The sequence below is a fragment of the Entelurus aequoreus genome, linkage group LG05 (genome assembly GCF_033978785.1).
Source record: "Entelurus aequoreus isolate RoL-2023_Sb linkage group LG05, RoL_Eaeq_v1.1, whole genome shotgun sequence".
NCBI classification, from domain to species: domain Eukaryota; kingdom Metazoa; phylum Chordata; class Actinopteri; order Syngnathiformes; family Syngnathidae; genus Entelurus; species Entelurus aequoreus.
Genome location: NC_084735.1, coordinates 443079 through 463604, shown reverse-complemented (window position 1 = coordinate 463604; position 20526 = coordinate 443079). Strand labels below are relative to the sequence as shown.

General features: G+C 35.6%; 1 protein-coding gene across 1 annotated transcript in view; it reads right to left on the bottom strand.

The window, feature by feature from the left end:
- The window catches only part of LOC133649509 (short transient receptor potential channel 4-like), a 49240-nt gene extending 33259 nt beyond the window's left edge, over positions 1–15981 (bottom strand). Inside the window, exons 1-4 of the mRNA XM_062046099.1 lie at positions 15861–15981; positions 13747–13922; positions 11241–11417; positions 10983–11180 (exon numbers count right to left, since the gene is read on the bottom strand). Coding sequence (XP_061902083.1) covers positions 10983–11180; positions 11241–11417; positions 13747–13922; positions 15861–15981 — 672 coding nt within the window. The remainder of the gene's footprint in view (positions 1–10982; positions 11181–11240; positions 11418–13746; positions 13923–15860) is intronic.
- Positions 15982–20526: the final 4545 nt, after the last annotated feature.

Below are 20526 nucleotides of genomic sequence, written 5' to 3'. Positions count from 1 at the left end.
AGCCACAAGATTCAAGCCACCGTGTCGACCTGCATCGTTGGGCGCCAACTCTGCAGTCTTGTAGCCATGGCAACAAGGGATCCTAATTCAATGTGTGTGTGTGTGTGTGTGTGTGTGTGTGTGTGTGTGTGTGTGTGTGTGTGTGTGTGTGTGTGTGTGTGTGTGTGTGTGTTTGTCTGAGTCGAATGAGTCACATTTTTGCCGTACAGTACGAAGATAAAAAGTAAAGAGAATAAAAAGTGTACTACTCAGAGTCGACGCCAGTTGAGCCTTTTAACAAACTTTTATTCTGAAAAGTACACGGAGAATAACGTTCATTTTGAAGTCATTTTGCCTATTTGAGTAAACGAGATGGGGTCGCTTGCAAAGTTAACGAGGAGGCGGAGCTACCGGTGATATCTGTTCACCGAGTACACTGAGAGTGGACGTCTAAGTCAAATAGCTCAAATAAATAAATCAATAATGGCATTCATGTGAGTGAAGGTTCGCACTTTTACGTACTTTGTTTACATTTCGGGGGAATAAATGGACTCATTTTATTTTGTTAATTATTTCCTCTAGTTTTGATGGCGTCATGCAGCACCGGGCGCAGAGAGTCGGGTTAACTTTCAGTTGTGAAACCCGGCAAGGACAGAAGCATGATGAGCTCGGGCCCAGCAGAGCCGGCGGCGTTTCCGGGTGTTGTTGATAAATGTCTGTGGCTCTGCATAGTAGAGTTTTAAGTTGCACTTACAGATGTAGCGACCGACTGTTATTACTGACAGTGGTTTTCTGAAGTGTTCCTGAGCCCATGTGGTGATATCCTTTACACCCTGATGTCGATTTTTGATGCAGGGATCCAAGTCCGTTATATCAGTGCTTGCAAAGACAAGATATTTAATGTTGGAACTGGCACTAAACAATTTGAAATGCGGACTCGTCAGACCACGGAACACTTTCCCACTTTGCATCGGTCCATCTTAGATGAGCTCGGGCCCAGCGGAGCCGGCGGCGTTTCCGGGTGTTGTTGATAAATGTCTGTGGCTCTGCATAGTAGAGTTTTAACTTGCACTTAGAGATGTAGCGACCGACTGTAGTTATTGACAGCTGTTTTCTGAAGTGTTCCTGAGCCCATGTGGCGATATCCTTTACACCCTAATGTCGATTTTTGATGCAGGGATCCAAGTCCGTTATGTCAGTGCTTGCAAAGACAAGATATTTAATGTTGGAACTGGCACCTAACAATTTGAAATGTGGACTCGTCAGACCACGGAACACTTTCCCACTTTGCATCGGTCCATCTTAGATGAGCTCGGGCCCAGCGGAGCCGGCGGCGTTTCCGGGTGTTGTTGATAAATGTCTGTGGCTCTGCATAGTAGAGTTTTAACCTGCACTTAGAGATGTAGCGACCGACTGTAGTTACTGACAGTGGTTTTCTGAAGTGTTCCTGAGCCCATGTGGCGATATCCTTTACACACTGATGTCCCTTTTCGATGCAGGGATCCAAGTCCGTTATATCAGTGCTTGCAAAGACAAGATATTTAATGTTGGAACTGGCACTAAACAATTTCAAATGCAGACTCGTCAGACCACGGAACACTTTCCCACTTTGCATCGGTCCATCTTAGATGAGCTCGGGCCCAGCGGAGCCGGCGGCGTTTCCGGGTGTTGTTGATAAATGTCTGTGGCTCTGCATAGTAGAGTTTTAACCTGCACTTAGAGATGTAGTGACCGACTGTAGTTACTGACAGCGGTTTTCGGAAGTGTTCCCGAGCCCATGTGGTGATATCCTTTACACCCTGATGTCGCTTTTTGATGCAGGGATCCAAGGTGCGTAATATCATGGCTTACGTGCAGTGATTTCTCCACATTCTCTGAACCCTTTGATGATATTACGGAGCGTAGATGGTGAAATCCCTCAATTCCTTGCAATAGCTGCTTGAGAAATGTTGTTCTTCAAACAATTTGCTCAGGCACCATGGACAGAGGCCTTGACTTTCACTCCTGCAATGTGCTGATCACAATACCCAATCATGGCACCCACCTGTTCCCAATTAGCCCGTTCACCTGTGGGATGTTCCAAATAAGTCTTTGATGAGCATTCCTCAACTTTATCAGTCTTTTTTGCCACTTGTGCCAGCTTTTTTTGAAACATGTTGCAGGCATCAAATTCCAAATGAGCTAATATTTGCAAAAAAATAACAAAGTTTTCCCGTTTGAACGTTAAATATTTTGTCTTTGCAGTCTATTCAATACATGTTTTGTTATGAGGCTTTGTGTTACGACGTTTTGTGTTACGACATTTTGTGTTACAACGTTTTGTGTTACGACATTTTGTGTTACAACGTGTCGTGTAAGGACGTTTTGTGTTACAAAGTTTTGTGTTACAAAGTTTTGTGTTACAACGTTTTGTGTGTTACGATGTTTTGTGTTTTACGATGTTTTGTGTGACGACATTTAGTGTTACAATGTTTCTTGTAAGGATGTTTTGTGTTACAACGTTTTGTGTCTCGACGTTTAAGGGTTACAACGTTTTGTGTTACAACGTTTTGTGTTACGACATTTTGTGTTACAACGTGTCATGTAAGGACGTTTTGTGTTACAATGTTTTGTGTTACAATGTTTTGTATTACAACGTTTTGTGTGTTACGATGTTTTGTGTTTTACGATGTTTTGTGTGACGACATTTAGTTTTTCAATGTTTCTTGTAAGGATATTTTGTGTTACAACGTTTTGTGTTGCGACGATTTGGGTTACAACATTTTGTGTTACGACATTTTGTGTTACGACATTTTGTGTTACAACGTGTCGTGTAAGGACGTTTTGTGTTACAATGTTTTGTGTTAAAACGTTTTGTGTGTTACAACGTTTTGTGTTACAACGTTTTGTGTGTTACGACGTTTTGTGTTTTACGATGTTTAATGTGACAACATTTAGTGTTACAATGTTTCCTGTAATGATTTTTTGTGATACAACGTTTTGAGTTGCGACGTTTTGGGTTACGACATTTTGTGTTATGACATTTTTTGTTACAACGTGTCGTGTAAGGACGTTTTGTGTTACAATGTTTTGTGTTACAACGTTTTGTGTGTTACAATGTTTTGTGTTACAACGTTTTGTGTGTTATGACGTTTTGTGTTTTACGATGTTTCGTGTGACGACATTTAGTGTTACAATGTTTCTTGTAAGGATGTTTTGTGTTACAACATTTTGTGTTGCAACGTTTTAGGGTTACAACGTTTTGTGTTACAACGTTTTGTGTTACGACATTTTTTGTTACGACATTTTGTGTTACAACGTGTCATGTAAGGACATTTTGTGTTACAAAGTTTTGTGTTCCAACGTTTTGTGTGTTACAAAGTTTTGTGTGTTTCGACGTTTTGTGTTTTACGATGTTTCGTGTGACGACATTTAGTGTTACAATGTTTCTTGTAAGGATTTTTTGTGTTACAAAGTTTTGTGTTACAACGTTTTGTGTTACAACGTATCGTGTGTTACGACATTTTGTGTTTTACGATGTTTTGTGTGACGACATTTAGAGTTACAATGTTTCTTGCAAGGACGTTTTGGGTTACAAAGTTTTGTGTTACAACGTTTTGTGTTACAACGTTTCGTGTGTTACGACATTTTGTGTTTTACGATGTTTTGTGTGACGACATTTAGTTTTACAATGTTTCTTGTAAGGATGTTTTGTGTTACAACATTTTGTGTTGCGACGTTTTAGGGTTACAATGTTTTGTGTTACAACGTTTTGTGTTACGACATTTTGTGTTACGACATTTTGTGTTACAACGTGTCATGTAAGGACATTTTGTGTTAAAGTTTTGTGTTCCAACGTTTTGTGTGTTACAACGTTTTGTGTGTTTCGACGTTTTGTGTTTTACGATGTTTCGTGTGACGACATTTAGTGTTACAATGTTTCTTGTAAGGATGTTTTGTGTTACAAAGTTTTGTGTTACAACGTTTTGTGTTACAACGTTTCGTGTGTTATGACATTTTGTGTTTTATGATGTTTTGTGTGACGACATTTAGAGTTACAATGTTTCTTGCAAGGACGTTTTGGGTTACAAAGTTTTGTGTTACAACGTTTTGTGTTACAACGTTTCGTGTGTTACGACATTTTGTGTTTTACGATGTTTTGTGTGACGACATTTAGTGTTACAATGTTTCTTGTAAGGATATTTTGTGTTACAAAGGTGTCGTGTAAGGACATTTTGTGTTACAATGTTTTGTGTTACAAAGTTTTGTGTGTTACGACGTTTTGTGTTTTACGATGTTTCGTGTGACGACATTTAGTGTTACAATGTTTCTTGTAAGGATATTTTGAGTTACAACGTTTTGTGTTGCGACGTTTTGGGTTACAACGTTTTGGGTTACAACGTTTTGTGTTATAACGTTTTGTGTGTTACGACGTTTTGTGTTTTACGATGTTTCGTGTGACGACATTTAGTGTTACAACGTTTCTTGCGAGGACATTTTGGGTTACAACGTTTTGTGTTACAAAGTTTTGTGTGTTAAGACATTTTGTGTTTTACGATGTTTCGTGTGACGACATTTAGCGTTACAACGTTTGTTGCAAAGACGTTTTGTGTTACAATGTTTTGTGTGTTACGACGTTTAGTGCAAGGATTTGGACGTCAAATATCTTGTCTTTGCAGTCTATTCAATTGAATATAAGTTGAGAAGGATTTGCTAATCATTATATTCTGTTTTTATTTAGCATTCACACAACGTGACAACTGCTTTTGTACTTACTCCTCCTCGTTTCAGACGGCCTTGAAAGGATGACAATCCGGGTGGGTTAGCCCTGACATTACTGTGTCAGTGTTCTATAGAGTAGCAGACGCGTGGTCGTCGTGGTTACGGGCGACAGGACAAGTGTAGAAATAGCATAAATGGACTGTCCCTAAACAAGAGAACGTACGTCCAGATGCTTGGATTGAAAGTCATCCTGCTGAGATAACTTGCTCTTTCATTTGATGATGCTCTCTCTGCTCTCTCTGCTCCCGGAGTCCATCCATTCGTACGCTTGCACGCCCTGAGGGGGAAACTTCAAGCACTTAAGCAAATCTTAACAAGGATGGATTATTGCTCCGCCTCTTTTATGTCCACCGTGCAGGACACAAGTAATGGCAGAGAAGGTGTGAAGACGTAAAAACGGGGACAGAAAGGGAGAGGGAGCGGAAGTTCGGAGCAAAACTGCTTGGTGTACGAAGTGTTACACCGATGTGTGCGGTAACACTCACATATTTGCTGCTGACTCACGTTTTTTCATGTCCATGCACCAAACTTATGTACTCATTTGTGTTACGATGTTTTGTATTACTACGTTATGTATCAGGATATTTCATATTACGATGTTTTGTATTACGATGTTTCTCGTTGCGACATGTCGAGCTATGGCCTTTCGTTTTGGGGCTTTTTTTGTTACAGCATTTCATGTTACGGGGTTTGATGTTATGGCGTTTGATGTTACGGCGTTTCGTGTTACGGTGTTTTGTGTTGCGACATTTCGTTGGGCAACGCGTTTGTTACGTTGTTTTGTGTTACGTCGTTTTGTATTACGATGTTTTGTATCATAATGTTTTTACGTTAAGATGTTTTGTGTTGCGGTGTTTTGTATTTGTAACGACATTCTGTATTACGGGATTTTGTGTTTTTTGTTTTACAGCCGTTTCATCTTACGGCGTTTTGTGTTACGCCGTTTTGTGTTACGCCATTTTGTGTTGCGACGTTTGGTATAACGACATTCTGTATTACGGGATTTTGTGTTTTTTGCTTTACAGCCGTTTCATCTTACGGCGTTTTGTGTTGCGCCGTTTTGTGTTACGCCATGTGTTACGATTTTTTGTATCATAATGTTTTTACGTTAAGATGTTTTGTGTTGCGATGTTTTTGTATTTCTACGTTTGGTATTTCTACGTAATACATTCTGTATTACAAGATTTTGTGTTTTTTGTTTTCTAGCTGTTTCATGTTACGACGTTTTGTCTTACGTTTTGTGTTATGTTTTGTTTGTTACGAAGTTTTGTGTTTTACAATGTTTTGTGGTACGACATGTAGTGTTGCAACATTTCATGTTACGGAGTATTGCGTTGTAAGGTTTCGTGTTACGATGTTTTGTATCATAATGTTTTTACGTTAAGATGTTTTGTGTTGCGATGTTTTTATATTTCTACGTTTGGTATTTCTACGTAATACATTCTGTATTACGAGATTTTGTGTTTTTTGTTTTATAGCTGTTTCATGTTACGACGTTTTGTGTTATGTTTTGTTTGTTACGAAGTTTTGTGTTTTACAATGTTTTTTGGTACGACATGTAGTGTTGCAACATTTCATGTTACGGAGTATCGCGTTGTAAGGTTTCGTGTTACGATGTTTTGTGTAACGACGTTTTGTGTTAGGATGTTTCATTGTACAGCGTTTTGTGTAATGATGTTTTGTGTAGCAATGTTTCGTCGTACCGCATTTTGTGTTTTATGATGTTTTGTGTTACGACATGTAGTGTTGCAATGTTTCATGTCATTGAGTTTCGCGTTACGACGTTTCATGTTATGACATTTCGTGTTACGACATTTCGCGTTACGTCGTTTTGTATTACGATGTTTTGTGTCATAATGTTTGTACGTTAAGATGTTTTGTGTTGCGATGTTTTGTGTTGCGATGTTTTGTATTTCTATGTTTGGTATGACGACATTCTGTATTACGAGATTTGTTTTTTGTTTTACAGCCGTTTCATGCTACGACGTTTTATCTTACGTTTTGTGTTATGTTTTATGTGGTAGGAAGCGTTGTGTTTTACAATGTTTTATGTTACGACATGTAGTGTTGCAGCATTTCATGTCACGGAGTATTGCGTTGTAAGGTTTCGTGTAACAATGTTTCGTGTAACGATGTTTCGTGTAACGATGTTTCGTGTAACGATGTTTCGTGTAACGACGTTTTGTGTAACAACGTTTCGTGTTACGACATTTCATCATACGCTGTTTTGTGTTTTACGATGTTTTGTATTACGGCATGTAGTGTTGCAATGTTTCATGTCATGGAGTTTCCCCTTACGATGTTTCGTGTTATGACGTTTCATGTTACGACGTTTTGAGTTACGATGTTTTGTGTTACGACGTTTTGTATTACGATGTTTTGTGTCATAATGTTTTTACAGTAAGATATTTTGTGTTGCGATGTTTTGTATTTCTACGTTTGGTGTAACGACATTCTGTATTATGAGATTTTGTGTTTTTTGTTTTACAGCAGTTTCATGTTACGACGTTTTGTCTTACGACGTTTTGTGTGTTACGAAGTTTTGTGTTTTACAATGTTTTGTGTTACGACATGTAGTGTTGGAACGTTTCATGTCATGGAGTTTCGCGTTGCGGCGTTTTGTGCTTTGACGTTTCGTTTGTCGATGTTTCCTGTGACAACATTTTGTGTTGCTACGTTTCGTGCAAGGATGTTTGTTTTACAACGCTTTGTGTTACGACGTTTTGTGTTACGACATTTTGTGCTACAACGTGTCGTGTAAGGACGTTTTGTGTTACGACGTTTTGTGTGTTGCAACATTTTGTGTGTTACGATGTCTTGTGTTACGATGTGTTGCAACGTTTCATGTCATGGAGTTTTGAGGTTGCAGCATTTTGTGCTTCGACGTTTTGTTTTACGACGTTTTGTGGGTTGCAACGTTTTGTGTGTTACGACGTTTTGTCTTACGACATTTTGTGCTACAACGTGTCGTGTAAGGACGTTTTGTGTTACGTTTTGTGTTACGACATTTTGTGTGTTCATTTTACGATGTGTCCTGTGACGACATTTTGTGTTACAACGTTTCTTGCAAGGATGTTTTGTGTTACGAAGCTTTGTGTTACGACGTTTTATGTTAAAAAATGTTGTGTTACAACGTGTCGTGAAGGACATTTTGTGTTACGACGTTTTGTGTGTTGCAGCGTTTTGTGCTTCGACGTTTCATTTTACGATGTGTCCTGTGACGACATTTTGTGTTACAACATTTCTCACAAGGATGTTTTGTGTTACCACGCTTTGTGTTATGACGTTTTATGTTACAAAATTTTGTGTTACAACGTGTCGTGAAGGATGTTTTGTGTTACGACGTTTTGTGTTACAACGTTTTGTGTTAAAACGTTTTGTGTGTTACGACGTTTTGTGTTTTACGATGTTTCGTGTGACGACATTTAGTGTTACAGCGTTGCTTGCAAGGATGTTTTGTGTTACGTTTTGTGTTTTGACGTTTTGTGTTAAAACATTTTGTGTTACGACGTTGTGTTACAACTTTTTGTGTGTTACAACGTTTTGTGTGTTGCAACGCTTTGTATGTTACGATGTTTTGTGTGTTATGACGTGTTGCAACGTTTCATGTCATGGAATTTTGCGTTATGGCGTTTTGTGTTCCAACGTTTCGTGTTGGGACGTTTTGTGTTACAATGTTTTAGGAGTTACGACGTTTTGTGTTTTATGATGTTTCGTGTGACGACATTTTGTGTTACAATGTTTCTTGCAAGGACGTTTTGTGATACGACGCTTTGTGTTACGACGTTTTGTGTTACGACGTTTTGTGTTACGACGTTTTGTGTTACGATGTTTTGTTTTACCACGTTTTGTGTTACAACATGTCGTGTAAGGACGTTTTGTGTAAGGACGTTTTGTGTAAGAACGTTTTGTGTTACGAAGTTTTGTGTTATGACGTTTTGTGTGTTACGACCTTTTGTATGTTAAGACTTTTTGTGTTTTACGAAGTTTTGTGTTTTACGATGTTTCGTGTACTGACATTTAGTGTATGACGTTTTGTGTTATGACATTTTGTGTTACAACATGTCGTGTAAGAACATTTTGTGTTACAACGTTTTGTATTACGACGTTTAGTGTGTTACAACGTTTTGTGTGTTACAACGTTTTGTGTTACAACATTTTTTGTTACGACACGTTGTAACACACTAAACGTCGTAATACAAAATTTTGTGTTACAACATGTTGTGTAAGAACGTTTTGTGTTACGACGTTTTGTGTGTTACAAAGTTTTGTGTGTTGCGACGTTTTGTGTGTTGCGACGTTTTGTGTGTTACGACGTTTTGTGTGTTATGACGTGTTGCAACGGTTCATGTCATGGACTTTTGCGTTATGGTGTTTTGTGTTTCGACGTTTCTTTTACGGTGTTTCGCGTTACGACATTTTGTGTTACAACATGTTGTGTAAGAACATTTTGTGTTACAATGTTTTGTGTTACGACGTTTTGTGTGTTGCGACGTTTTGTGTGTTGCGACGTTTTGTGTGTTGCGACGTTTTGTGTGTTGCAACGTTTTGTGTGTTGCGACGTTTTGTGTGTTGCGACATTTTGTGTGTTGCGACGTGTTGCAACGTTTCATGTTAGGGACTTTTGCGTTATGGCGTTTTGTGTTTCGACGTTTCGTTTTACGGTGTTCCGCGTTACGACGTTTTCTGTTACGACGTTTTGTGTTCCAACGTTTCGTGTTGGGACGTTTCGTGTTACAACATTTTGTGTTTTACGATGTTTTGAAAGGTATTTCCTTGGTCAGAACTGTTTGGAGTCTTCTCTTCTCTTCTATGCAGGCCACACACACACGCACACACACACACACACACAGACACACACACACACACACACGTGTATCATGTGACAGGCTTGACTGTCTCCCAGGTAGTGAGGGTGCAGGTGTGCAGAGGACAGACATTCATTCAAGGAGCATTTGAGTGACAAGCTAACGGGAGACACTAATTAAACACTAATTAGACACTAATTAGCAAACACTAATTAAACACTAATTAAACACTAATTAAACACTAATTAGCAAACACTTAATAATCTTCTCATTTGTCATTAACTTCACCAGCAGCACCCTCGCTGGTAACCTCAGTGAAGGGAATTCATCCATGAGACATGACTTTGTGACAGCATGACTTTGTGACAGCATGAGGGTATGACGGCATGAGGGTATGACGGCATGAGGTTATGACTTCATGAGGGTATGACTTCATGAGGTTATGACTTCATGAGGGTATGACTTCATGAGGTTATGACAGCATGAGGGTATGACGGCATGAGGGTATGACGGCATGAGGTTATGACTTCATGAGGGTATGACTTCATGAGGTTATGACTTCATGAGGGTATGACTTCATGAGGTTATGACGGCATGAGGGTATGACGGCATGAGGGTATGACTTCATGAGGTTATGACTTCATGAGGGTATGACTTCATGAGGTTATGACTTCATGAGGGTATGACGGCATGAGGGTATGACGGCATGAGGGTATGACGGCATGAGGTTATGACTTCATGAGGGTATGACTTCATGAGGTTATGACTTCATGAGGGTATGACTTCATGAGGTTATGACTTCATGAGGGTATGACTTCATGAGGTTATGACTTCATGAGGTTATGACTTCATGAGGTTATGACGGCATGAGGTTATGACTTCATGAGGGTATGACTTCATGAGGTTATGACGGCATGAGGTTATGACTTCATGAGGGTATGACTTCATGAGGGTATGACTTCATGAGGGTATGACTTCATGAGGTTGGCAAGTATGCTCCAAGCACATTTTCTTTGAACTCTTTATGACTGAGTGTGGCAGCTGTTTATGACCCCCATCCCCTTAAAAGCAGCTGCAGCTATGTAATCAGGGAATGAGGGTATGACTTCATGAGGGTATGACTTCATGAGGGTATGACTTCATGAGGTTATGACGGCATGAGGTTATGACTTCATGAGGGTATGACGGCATGAGGTAATCAGGGAATGTCCAAATAAATGCGTGGGGTAATACTGTACGAGGGTACAGATCCACGCGCTCTCCTCATGAGCTAAATTGAATCCTGTCTCTGTTGGATTCCTTGCTTCTTGTCTTGTCTCATGGACGTCATCCGTGTTTGGAAGTGACAGAGAGGCTTTTATTTTGCCGTGTTGTGGTCATGCATTTACGACGTGTTCCTGGGAGATGTATCATGAGAGACGAGGTGCGACTTACCTCCTTCTGGTAGTACTTGATGGCTAGCTTGAGTCTGGCCAGGTCACCATCGCCGTCCTCCAGCAGGCTGACGTGGTCTCTGTAGTTGAGGATCATCTGCAGTTCCCTGGAGCTCCTGGTCTGGTCCAGCAGGTCTTTGGCAAACTGCTTGCATTGCTGCGCCAGCTCCTCGTACTCCCACTTGAACTCGTTCTCCACCTGCAAGCCCGCAAGTGTCACGCTTCTGCACGGGTGTGGCGGCGGAGGCGGAGGCGTCACCTTGCTGAGCTCCTGCAGTTCCCGGCTGAGCCTGAAGGCGGTGAGGAAGGGGTCCTCGCTGGAGAGGGCGACCAGGGAGGGACTGGACAGCGCCTTGTAGATGTTGAGGCGGGAGCGCGAGTGGCGCAGGCTGTCCACGTCGGAGCTGGACACGCACTCCACGCAGTTGCAGCGCACCTGCACACACCCGCACGCTCTGTTAGCTGGGGTCCATACAAGTGGGAGGGGGCGGGGTCAACCTGGACCAATCACCTCCGCTTCATGTAAACATCAAAAACCCGCCGGATTTCCAGAAACCAAATGTAAGTTTCCATAAACTTCAAAGTTAGTCAATTAACAACTTCGGGTGTCCAAAAATGTTAACGACCCACCGCACAATGGTTAGCATTCAAATATTAGCATGCTAGCTTTTTTTTGTGCTAATTTTGCACCTCAGTGTCAAATATTTTGTTATGGGAGGGATGATTTCTGTTAGCATGCTAAAAAAAAAAAAAAATGTTAGCATGCTAAAAAAAATAAAAATAAAATGTTAGCATGCTAAAAAAAAAAAAAAAAAAATTAGCATGCTATCATTAGTATGCTAGCTCTTTTAAAGCTAATTTTGTTGGTCTACGCCTCAGTCATATTTTGGTACTTGTTGCATGCTAACTAAAATGCTAATTTTGCACCTCAGCATCAAATATTTTGTTTAGTGACGAATGATAACTGTTAGCATGCTATCATTAGTATGCTAGCTTTTGTAAGCTAATTTTGCAGGCACACACCTCAGCGTCAAATATTTTGTCAAGTGACGAATGATAACTGTTAGCGTGCTATTATTAGCATGGTGGCTCTTTTAAAGCTAATTTTGTTGGTTTACACCTCAGTCATATTTTGGTACTTGATGCATGCTAACTTTAGTATGCTAGCTTTTCTATGCTAATTTTTTACCGCCGCGTCAAATATTTTGTTAAGTGACGAATGATAACTGTTAGCATGCTAAAAATAAAAAATAAATAAATAAATAAATAATTAAAAAAGTTAGCATGCTATCATTAGTATGCTAGCTCTTTTAAAGCTAATTTTGTTGGTTTACGCCTCAGTCATATTTTTGTACTTGATGCATGCTAACTTTAGTATGCTAGCTTTTCTATGCTAATTTTGCACCTCAGTGTCAAATATTTTGTTATGGGAGGAATGATAACTGTTAGCATGCTAAAAAAAAATTTTTTTCGCATGCTATCATTAGTATGCTAGCTTTTCTATGCTAATTTTGCACTTCAGCGTCAAATATGTTGTTTAGTAACGAATGATAACTGTTAGCATGCTATCATTAGTATGCTAGCTTTTGTAAGCTAATTTTGAAGACATACACCTCAGCGTCAAATATTTTGTCAAGTGACGAATGATAACTGTTAGCGTGCTATTATTAGCATGCTGGCTCTTTTAAAGCTAATTTTGTTGGTTTACGCCTCAGTCATATTTTGGTACTTGATGCATGCTAACGTTAGTATGCTAGCTTTTTTTGGCTAATTTTGCACCTCAGCGTCAAATATTTTGTCGAGTGACGAATGATAACTGTTAGCATGCTATCATTAGCATGCTAGCTTTTTTTAAGCTAATTTTGCAGGTATACACCTCTGTGTCAAATATTTTGTTAAGTGATGAATGATAACTGTTAGTATGCTATCATTAGCATGCTAGCTTTTTAATGCTAATTTTGTTGGTTTACACCTCAGTCATATATTGGTACTTGATAAATGCTAACGTTAGTATGCTAGCTTTTTTTAAGATAATTTTGCAGACATACACTTCAACGTCAAATATTTTGATATGGGAGGAATGATAACTGTTGGCATGCTAACGTTAGTAGGCTAGCATTTTAAGCTAATTTTGCAGGCATACACCTCAGTCAAATGTTGGTACTTGATGCATGCTAACGTTAGTATGCTAGCTTTTCTATGCTAATTTTGCACCTCAGCGTCAAATATTTTGTCGAGTGACGAATGATAACTGTTAGCGTGCTATCATTAGCATGCTAGCTCTTTTAAAGCTAATTTTGTTGGTATACGCCTCAGTCATATATTGGTTCTTGATGCATGCTAACTTTAGCAGCCTAGCATTTTAAAGCTAATTTTGAAGGCATACACCTCAGCGTCAAATATTTTGTCAAGTGACAAATGATAACTGTTAGCGTGCTATTATTAGCATGCTGGCTCTTTTAAAGCTAATTTTGTTGGTTTACGCCTCAGTCATATTTTGGTACTTGATGCATGCTAACTTTAGTATGCTAGCTTTTCTATGCTAATTTTGCACCTCCGCGTCAAATATTTTGTCAAGTGACGAATGATGACTGTTAGCATGCTATCGTTAGCATGCTAGCTCTTTTAAAGCGCTTTTCTCTAGTGACTCAAAGCGCGTTTACATAGTGAAAGCCAATATCTAAGTTCCATTTAAAGCAGTGTGGCTGGCACTGGGCGCAGGTGGGTAATCGGGGACATTGAGTCGGGGGGTGTGGCGGGCTCACCTCGTGCGGCTGCGGCATGGACACGCCCTTCTGCACCAGGAGCTTGATGATCTCGTAGTTGTTGGTGTGCGCCGCCAGGATGATGGGTGTGATGTCCGGGGTGAAGTCGGAGAACTGCTTGTCCAGTAAGATGGGCGGGACCTTGGAGTGAAAAGGGGCGGGGTTATTCCACACTTCTTTAGGTACACCACATGCTTGCATCAAGTAACAACATTTAATGTAGTTGTGGTAGAAATTTAGTGGGAATACTAAAAAAGCCAAAAATATATATTATAAATAAACAATATAATTAAAAAATATCAGCAAAATGAGGTTTAAAAAAAAAAAAAAAAGCTAGCATGCTAACAGTACTATGCTAACAATAGCATGATTACAGTTAGCATTAGTGAAATACCAAAATATATGACACTGAGGTGTATACCTGCTAAATTACCTACAAAATCTAGCATGCTAATGTTGTGCCGGAAAAATGTGTTCAAAAGGCTAACATTAGCATGCATCAAGTAGCAAAAAAGAACTGTGGATACCTACAAAATTAGCTAAAAAAAAAAAAAGAAGCCTAGCTTCCGAACATTAGCATGCTAAATGGTATCATTTGTCAAGTAGGAAAATATATCCGAGTTGTGTACCAGAAAAATGTGTTCAAAAGGCTAAAGCTAAAAAATAAAAAGCTAGCTTACTAACATTAGCATGCTAAATGGTATCATTTGTCAAGTACAGAAAAATATCAGAGTTGTGTACTGGAAAAATGTGTTTGAAAGGCTAACATTAGCATGCATCAAGTAGCAAAATAGAACTGTGGATACCTACAAAATTAGCTAAAATAAATAAATAAATAAAAAATAAATAAAAATAACTCATGAACATTAGCATGCTAAATGGTATCATTTGACAAGTACGAAAATATATCAGAGTTGTGTACCGGAAAAATGTGTTCCAAAGGCTAACACTAGCATGCATCAAATAGCAAAATAGAACTGAGGATACCTACAAAATTTGCTAAAAAAAAGAAAAGAAAAGCTAGCTCATGAACATTAGCATGCTAAATGGTATCATTTGTCAAGTACGGAAAAATATCCGAGTTGTGTACCGGAAAAATGTGTTCAAATGGCTAACATTAGCATGCATCAAGTAGCAAAATAGAACTGTGGATACCTACAAAATTTGCTAAAAAAAAAAAAAAGCTAGCTTTCGAACATTAGCATGCTAAATGGTATCATTTGTCAAGTAGGAAAATATATCTGAGTTGTATACCGGAAAAATGTGTTCAAAAGGCTAACATTAGCATGCATCAAGTAGCAAAATAAAACTGTGGATACCTACAAAATTAGCTAAAAAATAAAATAAAATAAAATGCTACCTCATGAACATTAGCATGCTAAATGGTATCATTTGTCAAGTACGAAAATATATCCGAGTTGTGCACCGGAAAAATGTGTTCAAAAGGCTAACATTAGCATGCATCAAGTAGCAAAATAGAACTGTGGATACCTACAAAATTAGCTAAAAAAAAAATTTAAAAAAATTAAAAAGCAAAAAATAAATAAATAAATACAAAAAATAAATAAAATGCTACCTCATGAACATTAGCATGCTAAATGGTATCATTTGTCAAGTACGAAAATATATCCGAGTTGTGCACCGGAAAAATGTGTTCAAAAGGCTAACACTAGCATGCATCAAGTAGCAAAATAGAACTGTGGATACCTACAAAATTAGCTAAAAAAAAAATTTTAAAAAATTAAAAAGCAAAAAATAAATAAATAAATAAATAAATACAAAAAATAAATGAAAAGCTAGCTCATGAACATTAGCATGCTAAATGGTATCATTTGTTAAGTAGGAAAATATATCCGAGTTGTGTACCGTAAAAATGTGTTCAAAAGGCTAACATTAGCATGCAAAATAGAACTTTGGATACATACAAAATTAGCTGGAAAAAAAAAAAGCTAGCTTACTAACATTAGCATGCTAAATGATATCATTTTTCAAGAAACAAAACATGAGGTATATATACCTGCAGAATAATGTTAATATTAGCATGCTAACAATTGTACAGCCCTAGGTTTATACAGCATGGGACATGGACAATTCATTAGGTACACATAGCGTACGTGTGTACCTAATGAATTGTCCCAGGCCTTGTAAGACGGAGGCAGCTCGTCTTCCGCCTCGCATCCCAACGACGTCGAGCCGACTGACAAGAGGCTCAAAGGTCAGGTCGGCTTTTGTCATCATTCCAAAATACATTTCTTTGTCCGACCGTTGCCACGGGAACACATTTAATATCTGCAGCTCGGGGAAAAAAAGTAGCCCCACCCCTTTATGACCCACTTTAGCGTGGAAACATTTTCTCTGATAAAAAAGTATGACAGTATAAAAAAGTATGACAGACACAAAAAGTGCCGGTGGCACTTTTAAAGTGGAACAACTTGTACCACTCTGCGGGAATATTGATGAGCCTTTTTAAAGTCCAAAGGCAATATTGTAAGTCCCGCTGACACTCGGGGGAGAATTCTCATCAAATGTACTTTTAGCCACGGACTAATCACACAACTAAGGAAGCGCACACTTTTGAACGCTGTTGGTGGATTTATGCACTCAGGCAGCTTGTTGCTAGGCAGGATTGGAGGGGCACAATCCCGTCTGCCCCAAAGCCCATTAAAGACAGTGGTCTGAAGATGGTAACACTTGTAATGTTTCAGCACAACCACTAGAGGGCGCCTTCCACCGACAAGACCACAGAACACACTTTTAATCTTAATCTCGTTATATGCAAATATAATGACAATAAAGTCCATTGTATTCTATTCTATTCTATTCTATTTACATCATGGAGAAAAGAGAAGTTTTGTTATTAAAAAAGTAGTGATTTTGAATCAAGAATCGTTTTTGAATCGGTACTGAATCGATTAAAAAAATCTAAAATTGTTTTAAAAAATTACTATATATATATTTTATTTTTTATTTATTTTTTTTAATTTAATTTTATTTTAATTTTTTAATTTATTTATTTATTTATTTTTTTTATTTTATTTTATTTATTTATTTTATTATTAATCGGTCCTGTCCTTTCCCAATTTACTTTAGAAAAGAGAAGTTTTGTTATTAAAAAAAGTATTGATTTTGAATCAAGAATCGTTTTGAATCAAGAATCGATTCTAAATCAATTTAAAAAAAAAAATTGTTTTAAAAATCAACAAAAATTATATATATATATATATATATATATATATATATATATATATATATATATATATATATATATATATATATATATATATATATATATATATTTTAAATTGATCCTGTCCTTTCCCAATTTACTTTAGAAAAGATAAGTTTTGTTATTAAAAAAGTATTGATTTTGAATCAAGAATCATTTTGAATCGATTCCGAATCAATTAAAAAATCAAAAATCGGTTAAAAAAAAATATATATATAATGATTTATATATTTTTAAATGTATTATTATTATCATTATTTTTCATCTGTCCTGTCCTTTCCTGATTTACTTCAGAAAATAGTTTTGTTATTAAAAAAAAGGATTGATTTTGAATCAAGAATCGTTTTGAATCGATACAAAATTCAAACATCGATTTGAAAAAATAAATAAAAATTATTATTATATATATTTTCTCAAATCTGTCCTGTCCTTTCACGATTTAATTTAGAAAAAATATGTTTTGTTATTAAAAATGTATTAGTTTTAAATCAAGAATCGATTCTGAATCGATCAAAAAATAAAAAATCAGTAAAAAAAAAAACAACAACAAAAAACGAAAAAAAAACAATATATATTATATATATATATATATATATATATATATATATATATATATATATATATATATATATATATATATATATATATATATATATATATACATATATATATATATATATATATTTTTTTTTTTTTTTTAATTGATCCTGTCCTTTCCCAATTTACTTTAGAAAAGATAAGTTTTGTTATTAAAAATGTATTAGTTTTAAATCAAGAATCGATTCTGAATCGATCAAAAAATAAAAAATCAGTAAAAAAAAAACCAACAACAAAAAACGAAAAAAAAAACAATATATATTATATATATATATATATATCAATATATATATATATATAATATATATATATATATATATATATATATATATACATATATATATATATATATATTTTTTTTTTTTTTTAAATTGATCCTGTCCTTTCCCAATTTACTTTAGAAAAGATAAGTTTTGTTATTAAAATGTATTAGTTTTAAATCAAGAATCGATTCTGAATCGATCAAAAAATTAAAAATCAGTAAAAAAAAAAAAACAACAACAAAAAACGAAAAAAAAACAATATATATTATATATATATATATATATATATATATATATATATATATATATATATATATATATATATATATATATATATATATATATATATATATATATATATATATATATATATATATATTATATATATATATATATATATGTATATATATATATATATATATATATATATATATATATATATATATATATATATATAATATATTTATTTATTTTTATTTTTTTTAATTGATCCTGTCCTTTCCCAATTTACTTTAGAAAAGATAAGTTTTTGTTATTAAAAAAGTATTGATTTTGAATCAAGAATCATTTTCAATTGATTCCGAATCATTAAAAAAATCAAAAATTGGTTAAAAAAAATATAAAAATATAATGATTTATATATTTTTAAATGTATTATTATTATCATTATTTTTCATCTGTCCTGTCCTTTCCTGATTTACTTCAGAAAATAGTTTTGTTATTAAAAAAAAAGGATTGATTTTGAATCAAGAATCGTTTTGAATCGATACAAAATTCAAACATCGATTTGAAAAAATAAATAAAAATTATTATTATATATATTTTCTAAAATCTGTCCTGTCCTTTCACGATTTACTTTATAAATAAATGATAAATGGGTTATACTTGTATAGCGCTTTCTACCTTCAAGGTACTCAAAGCGCTTTGACACCATTTCCTCATTCACCCATTCACACACACATTCACACACTGATGGCGGAGCTGCCATGCAAGGCGCTAACCAGCAGCCATCAGAGGCAAAGGGTGAAGTGTCTTGCCCAAGGACACAACGGACGTGACTAGGAAGGTAGAAGGTGGGAATTGAACCCCAGTAACCAGCAACACTCCGATTGCTGGCACAGCCACTCTACCAACTTCGCCACGCCGTCCCTTTAGAAAAAATATGTTTTGTTATTAAAATTGTATTACTTTTAAATCAAGAATCGATTCTGAATCGATCAAAAAATAAAAAATCAGTTAAAAAAAAACAACAACAAAAAACGGAAAAAAAACAATATATATTAAATATATATATATATTTATATATATATATATATATTTTTTTTTTTTTTTTTTTTGAAATATGTCCTGCCCTTTCTTGATTTACTTTAAAAAACATAAGTTTTGTTATTTAAAAAGTATTGATTGATCAGGCAGCTTGTTGCTAGGCAGGATTGGAGGGGCACAATCCTTTCTGCCCAAAGCCCATTAAAGACCCAAAAAAATAAATGTAATGTAATATAAGACAAATAAAGTTGATTTAATCAAGTATTTCTCAATTATTTTTTGTCCGGCCCCCCTTTGGGGTCTTAATTTTTTTCACGCCCCCCCCACCCCCCCCCCCCCCCCCCCCCCCTAAATTAAAATATAATTGATCAAATGAATTCCTTCATTTATTTGTACAAACTGATCTATGAGTTGTCTACGCGCCACCTAGCGGAAGACGTGTGTGTTGCACATAAGAAGTAGCGGTCAGATGATGAGAAACACTTGTAATGTTTTAGCACAACCACGAGGGGGCGTCCTCCCCCGTCAAGACCCCAGAACACGCTTTAAAAAAAAAGTTGTGTGATGTTGGCTTCACACAGGAGTCACTTTGGAACCAAAAATGCAAGAGGGCAATTTTGATTTGAAACGATTCTTAATCGATAAAAAAAACAAAAACAAACAAACCAAAAATCATTGATTTTTTATTTATTTTATGATTTTTTTTGTCTTGTCAAATCATATAGTTGATGTAGATGATCTATATCCACTGTACATGTTTACTTTAGAATAGAGAAGTGTTGTTACTAAAAAAGTATAATTTGGAATCAAGAATCGAGAATCGATTCTGAATCGATCAAAAATCGAAATCGGTTTGAAAAAATGTATAAAAATTATTATTAATATATAAAGGGAATAAGCGGTAGAAAATGGATGGATGGATATATATATATATATATATATATATATATATATATATATATATATATATATATATATTTATATATAATATATATATATATATATATATATATATATATATATATATATATTTTAATTTTTTTTATTTTTTTTTTTTAATCCGTCTATCCTTTCCGATTTACTTTAGAAAAGAGAAGTTTTGTTATTAAAAAAAAGTAAAGATTTTTTAATCAGAATTGTTTTGAATCGATTCTGAATCAATTAATAAATCAAAAATCAGTTTTAAAAAATCAATAAAAATTATTATTATATTATATTATATCAATTATCTTACATCTCCTGTTGCCTTTTTTCTATTTGACTTCATTAAATGTTTCATTAAACAAAACCAGTTTTATTTGAAGTAATATAGAAATGTAACACCCCTTTTCATCTGTTTTATAGAGGTAGTTAATTAAAGAACTACATAATATCGTTAAAAAAAGGATCGATTTTGAATCAAGAATCGTTTTGAATTGAAAATCCATT